Source organism: Sinocyclocheilus grahami, unplaced genomic scaffold (genome assembly GCF_001515645.1).
Source record: "Sinocyclocheilus grahami isolate Dianchi unplaced genomic scaffold, SAMN03320097.WGS_v1.1 scaffold423.1, whole genome shotgun sequence".
NCBI lineage: Eukaryota > Metazoa > Chordata > Actinopteri > Cypriniformes > Cyprinidae > Sinocyclocheilus > Sinocyclocheilus grahami.
Genome location: NW_015505602.1, coordinates 29,958 through 39,723, shown reverse-complemented (window position 1 = coordinate 39,723; position 9,766 = coordinate 29,958). Strand labels below are relative to the sequence as shown.

Here is a 9,766-nt window from a genome sequence, read left to right as displayed (position 1 = left end):
GTAAACCTAAAAGAAAGGATCAAGCACCCCCTACAGCTCTTTTTTAGCTACTAGAACTCTCGTGTAAGTAAACTATACCAACTAAGCATCTGTCAGTACAACATACTATTCCTATTTCACTTTACTTCGTTTTTTCAAGGCAATCGGTTTGCATGCTTTTTTTAAGTAAGCCCAACTAATTGGATTTTACAGTGTGTATTCCCCCAGCGACCAGCACGGATCAGCTCCAGGCATGACGAAGCAGATATCGTCCTCTTTTGGAAGACCAAACAAAGTAGTTTCACTTTCACAACGAATCACACAGCGTCTTCACGACATGGTGGCGGCGGCAACAACAATACTACAGCGAGAATAAAAGTTACGCCTTCTTTCTTTGCGTGAACATTTGGGCAGCGTTATGCAAAACTTCCCACATAGTGAGGTAGACATGTGGGGGCGTGTTAGAACGAGCCGTTTTAGGTAGGTGTGGCTGACTCTTAACTTTTATAAAGAATATCTCTTTGGATTTGAGACTTTAGTCTTTGCAACTTTACAGATCTTCTTTATGCACCAAGAGCTTGTAACACTCCAGAGAGAAAGGAACAATTGAAATCGCATCATATGACCCCTTTAACATCCTGATCATAGGATTCCTTAGTTTTTTTTATTAGCCTAAATAAGCTGACAAAATACACAATTACTGTAATTGTGAAACGTTATGTAAGCTGGCTTACTTTTACAACTTCCCTTACAAAAAGTAACCATGGTTTTACTATTAAAATAAACAAATTGATTAATTCAAAATATAATTATATATAAAAAAAATTTTTTTTTAAAAATGTTACTATAGTTAAACCACGGTAACCACAAATTAACCATGGTTTTGCTACACTAATCATAGTTTAACCATGGTATTTGTACAACTGGGGTTATACAAATGGTAATCAATACCAAAAAAAAAAAACATGGTTACTACACTTTTACTATAATAAAACCATGGTTAATTTTCGTTTTGTTTGGGTAATTTTGGCATTGTTGGGGTCCTCCCGTTGTGGTCTGTGCCTATTTGCAGCGCATTTCTGTATTTGGTTGTGTTTTTGCAGCATGTGCCGTCAAATTGATTTAGATATTTTCTTAATTTGCTGGTGCTTTTCTATTTGCATGTGTTTTCTTAAGTTGCAGCGCATTGAGCTCTCTCTGCATTTTTCCTTTTTGCTTCTAGCTCAAAATTAGCCCGTGCACATTCTGACTCATTTTGCCAACACGGGTCACATATACTTGTGATGCATCAATTTAAATCTAAGATATAAATAACCGTAAGCTACTTGCTTTTAGTCAATGTATAGTCAAGAGTTAACCTGTTCGTGAGCGCTATTTTTTTATTTTTTTTTAAACTCACTCTATGAAGTACGTGTAACCAAAGACTATAGAAATACAGGTGTAATTTGCAATAACTTTTTTTTTTTTTTTATTCATTGGCGGAAACGGGCTTCCATACGCCTCTCCGAAATCGCCTACCCTACCTTGTAAATAAATTATTTTCTAAAGCTTTAATTAATAAAGGAAAAATATAGGACTTTTACACTTAATTTAAAGCATTTGGTTACATGATGAAGCCTTGTTACAAAGAACGTGAAACAACTTGCAGATCACATAACTTCTTATAAATTTTATTTCACTTCAAAATAAAACATCAGATGTGCTTTATTCTGAGAAAAGAGATTAATTTCAAACAGGCTTTACTTGAAATCAAGCATAGCCAAAATATAGATGCTTACATATCAACATCGCCAGTTTTGTTATGAGTGCCCGCTCTTAGAGGAAAGCATGTGTTTGAATGAGTATTTTATCATGGGGGTGTATGCTGCATTAAAGTCCATTCTTGAGCTAAGGAATAAAGCTAAACCCCATCTGTAATGTCTCGTACTACTTTTCAGCCTAAATGTGTAACTGAATCAAACTGAAAAGGAGAAACGGCACTTGATTTAAAAATAATAATCAAAACATGAACGTTTCCTAATTTCTTTTAAGGCCAGGATTTAGTAAAGCTCTGTGTACCAAAAAAAAACCGTGCAACTGCTAATGTGTAACATAGCTAATCCAGATGATCTAATGTGCTTTTGAATTCACATTTCTCTGGGTGTTGATCAAGAAAAGTGTACCAGATCGTTGTCAGCATTTACAAAATGGTTCTAGAGCACTCCTACACATCTGCGCCAGTGAGCTCCACCATGGTTAAATAAGGGGACAGCTTTACCACAGAGGACCTAAACCTCCATTTATCCTTTATACAAACAAATGCTAGCATGTTAAAAATGAGAAGGCACAGCTCATTAACTTACTCAGGCCTTTACCCATCAAAATACTCATGTGATAGGAAAGCAGAGGAGAGTTTTATAAAAACTGGTGACGTGGAGGCCTAGTAATCGTCTCCTCGGCTGACCACCTCCTTGCAGGTGGGTCTCAGCAGGATGGTGTGTTCAAACTGGGCCGTGTAGCAGCCTTTGGTGTCGCACAGAGGGGGGTAGGGGTCGATGATGCCCAGGTCGCAGAGGTTCTTCAGTGCCATTAAATATTTGGTCTCACCGAGGCGATCCAACCAGCGGCGGCAGAAGGCGAGAGTGCCGAAGTTCTCGTTGACCACGTTCAACAAGTGCTTGGCTCTGGGGAGTCTGGGAAAGAGGAACGTGAGCAGGTAAATCATAATTCTGATGAAAATCTTGTGAGCTGCCTATGTAGGGATCCTTTTTAGGCATCACAGGCATGCTCCCAGAACATTAAAGGGTTAGTTCACCCAAAAATTAAAACTAGCCCATGTTTTACTCACCCTCAAAGCATCCTAGGTGTATATGAATTTCTTCTTTCAGACGAATCAAATCGGAGTTATATTAAAAATGATCCTGGCTCTTGCAAGTGTTAGAATGGGAGTAGACAGGTGTTTTTGTTCAACAGTCCAAAAGTAGTCAAATAAAGCATGCGCATCCGTAATAAAATTCACACCCCGGAGCCGTGTGAGGCACATTTAATTAAGGATGCACGCGCTTTATCCCGTCTACTCCCATTCTAGCGCTGGCAAGAGTCAGGATCATTTTTAATATAACTCCGATTGGATTTGTCTGAAAGAAGGAAGTCATATGCATCTAGGATGCTTTAAGGGTGAGTAAAACATTGGCTAATTTTCAGTTTTGTGTGAACTAACTCTAAGTCAATTAATCTTCTGATTGGCTATGACTGACAAATTGCTTGTTTCTGGAGAGTTAGTTAGGAATAAGAGCGGCATGCATCTCACCTTATTGGCACGTGACCAACTTCAAAGTTTTTCATGTAATGGGAACACTCCATGTCATCGTGCACCATGCCTTTCCCAGTGCTGCCAAAGGTCTCGATAGCATAAACCTCTCCTTCCTGTAAAAGAAGAAATTCAGCATGTGACAAAACTGTCAAAATGACAGAATTAAAGCCTTAACAGTGAGATTAATAACACTACATGACTGCTTTCCAAACGAAGGAGCAGATTTACACCTTCACAGTAAAATGTTGACTTGACAATGTGATGTTTGGGCTCAGTACGATTTATTCATTTACTGAATGATATAAACACTTATTCAGCGAGGATTGCATTAAAGGGGTTCCATTATGCTTTTACAAAGAAAAACACATTATTTTACACATATTTTACATTATTACAACACCTCTCTCCCCAGTCTGGAATGAACGGATTGAATAGTTCCTGTATCAAATGAAGGCCCACCTTCTGAAATACAAAATACGCTATGATTGGTTAGCTGGGCCAGTGTGTGTTGTGATTGGCTCCACTCGGTGCCTGGTCGGGAAATGTCATGCCATTGAGCGCGATTTAAACTCGGATGATTGTAACCACTCTAAGTTCACCTGCCTTGGGAAAGCTAGCGTGTCTCCGACATAGTGATAACTCTCGTTGCCTTCTCTAGTGCAGCTCAACCAGGTCTCGTCCCATTCGTCAGTATTTGTGATATCACAAATCTCGGAAAATATGCGTTGTAGTCCAAACGAGTCGTTCATTGTAGTTTTTGAAAAGTGATTTCTGTTTAATAAAATATCTCCTTTTGAAGTGGACTTTGAGCTTTGTAACTTTGCAGATCTTTTTTATGCTCAAACAGCAACATTACAGACTAACTAAAGTTGAAAAAGTGAAAAAGCATTTAAACCTCTTTAAATTGATCAAAAGTGACAGTAAAGACATTTATGTTACAAAATATTTCCATTTCAAATAAATGCTTTTCTTTTGAACTTTCTAGTCATCAAAGAACCCTGAAACAAAAAAAAGCATCATGGCTTCACTGTTGTTTTTAAGATGGACCGACATAGTGATAACTCTCGTTGCCTTCTCTAGTGCAGCTCAACCAGGTCTCGTCCCATTCGTCAGTATTTGTGATATCACAAATCTCGGAAAATATGCGTTGTAGTCCAAACGAGTCGTTCATTGTAGTTTTTGAAAAGTGATTTCTGTTTAATAAAATATCTCCTTTTGAAGTGGACTTTGAGCTTTGTAACTTTGCAGATCTTTTTTATGCTCAAACAGCAACATTACAGACTAACTAAAGTTGAAAAAGTGAAAAAGCATTTAAACCTCTTTAAATTGATCAAAAGTGACAGTAAAGACATTTATGTTACAAAATATTTCTATTTCAAATAAATGCTTTTCTTTTTAACTTTCTAGTCATCAAAGAACCCTGAAACAAAAAAAGCATCATGGCTTCACTGTTGTTTTTAAGATGGATATTATTCAGAAATGTTTCTTGAGCAGCAAATCAGCATAATAAGAGTGATTTCTGAAAAATCATGTGACACTGAAGACTGAAGTAATGATGCTGAAAATTCAGCTTTGCATCACATAAACTCGGATGATTGTAACCACTCTAAGTTCGCCTGTCTTGGGAAAGCTAGCGTGTCTCCGACATAGTGATAACACTCGTTGCCTTCTCTAGTGCAGCTCAACCAGGTCTCGTCCCATTCGTCAGTATTTGTGATATCACAAATCTCGGAAAATATGCGTTGTAGTCCAAACGAGTCGTTCATTGTAGTTTTTGAAAAGTGATTTCTGTTTAATAAAATATCTCCTTTTGAAGTGGACTTTGAGCTTTGTAACTTTGCAGATCTTTTTTATGCTCAAACAGCAACATTACAGACTAACTAAAGTTGAAAAAGTGAAAAAGCATTTAAACCTCTTTAAATTGATCAAAAGTGACAGTAAAGACATTTATGTTACAAAATATTTCCATTTCAAATAAATGCTTTTCTTTTGAACTTTCTAGTCATCAAAGAACCCTGAAACAAAAAAAAGCATCATGGCTTCACTGTTGTTTTTAAGATGGATATTATTCAGAAATGTTTCTTGAGCAGCAAATCAGCATAATAAGAGTGATTTCTGAAAAATCATGTGACACTGAAGACTGAAGTAATGATGCTGAAAATTCAGCTTTGCATCACAGGAATAAACTTATTTTAAAATATATTGAAATAGAAAACAGTTACTTTAAATTGTAAAAATATCACAGCATTTTAGATCAAATAAATGCTGCCTTGGTGAACATTGTGGAGGCTGGTGTACTTCACAACACCTCTCTTTAAGCCCTGTGGTGTTGACTGATAGAGATGTGTCAGCTTAGGGTTGTGTTGATAACTCTGGCACACCCAAACTCAGCCCTAAACCATCAGACCGAGACTTTCTCAAAACTGTTAAACATGTCTCCGTCCCTTTTCCTAAGATTAAGTCTTTCTCCTGAGACATACAAATGCAGCCTCCATTATCCTTCTTATGAACATTTATTGGGTGACTCACCAAATAAAAACCAAGCATCAAAGATATATTCACATCTGTGAAACCAAAACTTTGTAGAAAGTCACGACGTACCTCCATCCTAGTGGCTTCACCTCCTTTCACTATGGGCACCGTCTTGCCTGCATGTATTCTGTACTGTCCAATAGAGTGGCCATTGAGATTTCGGATTGGTTTCACTGGAAAGAAAAGTAGCATCATTGGTGAAATCATATTGTGTGTTATTTCTAGGTCTGTGCTGTCAATTTGTATTTACCTTGATATGTTTTTCCATCGAGTTCCACTTCATAAGACTCCATAACCTCTTGAATTGATTCTCCAATGTCACACAAACGAACATCAATACCTGCACACTGAAATAAAAGAACAATGAGCTTTACAATAATTACTGTAAAATAAAATGCTTATTACTTATACATTAAACTTACACTAATGTTTAAACATTTGGGGTTTAGAAAGATTTTTGAAAAATTAGAAATTTTGCTTCAGCAAGCAAAGCGTTAATTGGTCTAAAAGTGACAGCCAAGACATTTATAATGTTACAAAACATTTCTATTTCAAGTAAATGTTGTTCTTTTAAACAAAGAATCCTGAAAAAAATGAATCAGTTTCTAGAAAAATATAAAGCAGCACAACTGTTTTCAACGTTGATAATCAGAAATGTTTCTTCAGCAGCAAATCAGCATTTTAGAATAATTTCTGAAGGATCACGTGACACTGAAGACTGGAAAATTTAGTTTTATATATTCTGAAAGAAAAGTAATTGTAATTATATTTCACAATATTACTCTTTTTACTGTATTTTTGATCAAATAAATGTGGCTGTAGGGAGCATAAGAGACTGTAACTGAAGATGTAATTGATTTTTTCCCTTTAAATTTTGGCGTGTTATGTCGCCTGCATGTTTTCACTCACTCTAACTCTACCTTAATTCCAGTATTTGTAGCATCTTTAACAGCTTCCAGCAGTTTGTCGTACTTTGGGTTGAAGGTGACAGTAAAGGCACAGTCAATGATTCGACCTGGAATACCAAAATAATCAAACATCAGCAAAGATCAGTATAAAAATCACTTAGAAGGAATTAAGATGGCAATTGGTCATTTGCAGTATGTTTGCTGCGATAGGCGCACCATTAATGTGCGTGCCGAAGTCGATCTTGCAGACATCGTCGTACTGGAGAACGGTAGGGTCTCCTGCATTAGGAGTGTAGTGAGCGGCGCAGTGGTTCAGCGAGCAGCCGGTCGGAAAAGCCAAACCAGCGTTCAGACCATTTTCCTTGATCAACTTCCTAGAGCAATCTTCCAGTTTTTCACTAGCAGGGAGAAATGAGGCCTGATTAGCGGATTACACTCATGGCTGCCAATGAGTGTCAACCTGAAAAAGCTAGAACTAGATATTTTGCAGGTCATCTGAAGGCTGTTTTTGTGCTAAAGCCAAGTAGGGCTGTAACACTTTTGGGCCAGATTTACTAAACAGGGCAAATTAGTGAGACCGCAATCCCATAAAAGCACCGACGGGAGAGGAAAGCTCTGCAGTTGTTGATCTACTGACAATAAGCAAATTAAAGAAAACAGATGCAGCTGGTTTATTTTCAATATTCTATATGAGATAAATCAGATATACATCAAATAAACACAATATTACAATGTACAATTGCACAAAAGGCTGCAAACGAACAGCGCGCATCTGAAGCGTCTCTGAAGGAAATAATGCATTATTTATCGGCTTTAATATATCGGCCAAATTTTCTTATCAGGCCGATACCGATAACAGAAAAAATGAGCCGATATGGGCCGATACCGATATGGTGGCCGATATATCGTGCATCCCTAATAATGACCAATGCAATGAACCAAGAGCAGCACAAATGAGCAACTATCACAGCCACGTGAAGCGATAAGAAACTCAAGCAAGTAAACCGCAAACCTTCACAAATCACCTTGCATAATTTATTTAAATACTCTTATAAAAATGTTGCATTTGAAAGAGAAACTCCTACAAATGCATATGCAATAAGGCCAGCTGCAAAAATAACTGTATCCACGCCTTTACGCCACTTTTAGGGCCTTTTGCACCACTTTAGTTCCAGAACTAATGGCGCTTTTCCAGTGCGTGGTATGACTCGGCACGGTACGATACGGCACGGCTCGGTTTGCGTTTCCACTGTAGTTCAGTACCGCTTTAGAGTGGGCAGGATTATTCACATGTCGTTATAGTTGCGCCGCCTCTATTGCCGTGACTCCTAAAAAAAATGTTTCATTCCACGTCGCCCCATCAAGCTCTCGCTGGATCCGCTCCTCTGCTATCAACGAGAGGAACGCCTGTTCTTCATCAACAGGGGGAACAGCCACTTTTTGGTTGTTAAAAAAAGGTGCGCTCGTTCAAAACAGTTGCGTTTGATCCTTCACTGGCTGTGCTGATTTAAGTCTAGCGGTTCTTTTGTGTTTCTGTCGCAAGTTCAGTGACGCAGGTAGTGACGATTCTCTCCGGCCAATCCGTGATCAGCAGAATTTACACGTCACGTTTTGGTAACGGTACGGTTCACTTGGAACCCCAACCGAGGTGGTACTAAAAAAAGTACCAGGTACTGTACCTTAACAACAGGAGGATGGAGGACGCTGTGATCGGAGCTGTGTTTTTGTTGTGTCTCTCGGGTTTCACAGTGGACATGGAAAGTCGACGTATACGTAAAGCGATTGAAAGAATGGAAAGGAGGACTAAGAATCTCCAACAACACCTGGCAGTGCTACATTTGCTACAAGTGCCTGCACTTCAGCGTCCGTCCATCGATCGCTGTTCTCCATACTTGCGAAATAAGTTGACAATGTTTACAGTATGTTTACACGGCGTTTTAAATCATGGCGGGTGAGGGCGTTTTCGTACGCATTTGGCCAATCAGTGTCTACTTACGTCACGATTAGTACCAGCTGTGCCGGTTAGACCCTACTCTGGAGTAGGAGCTAATCTGGTTCTCAAAAAAGGCAGGCCGGTACTAAAATCGCACCCAGTTCTGGCGGTGCGAAAACGCCAAAAAGTGGGTAGTTCCACAATTAGTTCTGGTACTATGAAAAGGTTCCCGCAGTGCGAAAGGCCCTAATGTTTCACTGCATGTCTTTAGTAAATCCAGACAGTAGTTTTTTGGCGCCAACAGATAGTTTGCCCTAGCGCAAGTTGTTTGTAAATCCGGCCCCAAGTAGACTTGTGCCGGTATTCGGTAATGCGATATATCACGGTAATGAATATGCACGATATTGTTATCGTAGACACTTCTAAATACCGTGAATAATTATATATTACAAATTATTCAGAATTTTGAAAGCATTTTAAGAATACTTTTCCCATCAACTGGTCAAAATGCACAACACCGCTGTATGCTGCGTGAAAGATGCGTGCGCACTCTGATGTAAACAAGCGCACATGGCGGAACACTTTCCCTCTCTGACAGCAGATGGAGCTAAACTGCAGATATAATAATAATAATAATAATAATACTACATTTAAATGCAGCCGTTCCCCCGGAAACCCTGTAAACAAAGCAGCTGCACTACTTTCTGTTTCTGAATCGTGTTTAAATGATTTAAACAGCCATTCAGATTTGTGTATTTGCTATGATGTTCATCCCAGCGCCAAATACTTAAATATTTAGACTTGACTTAGGCTATTTATTTTCAAACTTTTTTTACATTTTAATCTGGACTACAACATGCCCTAGATATTGTTTGAAAGTGTTTTGATTTTTAATTGTTCGGTCACACTTTACATTAGGGCTTCATTAGTTAACAAACTGCCAATGAAAAACTCTTCTGAACATTCATTAATCTTAGGTATTCCAATATTTAATAACACGTTGTTAAAATCGAAAGTTGCAACTGTGTTATTTAATGAGCTAACATGAACAAAGACTTGTATTTTTTAAACAAAGATGAGTAACTTCTGTAGCAAATGTAGCTATTGATCGTTGTGAATGTT

General features: G+C 38.2%; 1 protein-coding gene across 1 annotated transcript in view; it reads right to left on the bottom strand.

Annotated features, from left to right (window-relative positions):
- Positions 1–1,930: 1,930 nt before the first annotated feature.
- The window catches only part of LOC107551412 (methionine aminopeptidase 2-like), a 13,423-nt gene continuing 5,587 nt past the window's right edge, over positions 1,931–9,766 (bottom strand). The window contains exons 6-11 of the mRNA XM_016232995.1: positions 6,928–7,109; positions 6,724–6,818; positions 6,054–6,150; positions 5,873–5,976; positions 3,269–3,384; positions 1,931–2,651 (exon numbers count right to left, since the gene is read on the bottom strand). Coding sequence (XP_016088481.1) covers positions 2,399–2,651; positions 3,269–3,384; positions 5,873–5,976; positions 6,054–6,150; positions 6,724–6,818; positions 6,928–7,109 — 847 coding nt within the window. The 3' untranslated portion in view covers positions 1,931–2,398. The remainder of the gene's footprint in view (positions 2,652–3,268; positions 3,385–5,872; positions 5,977–6,053; positions 6,151–6,723; positions 6,819–6,927; positions 7,110–9,766) is intronic.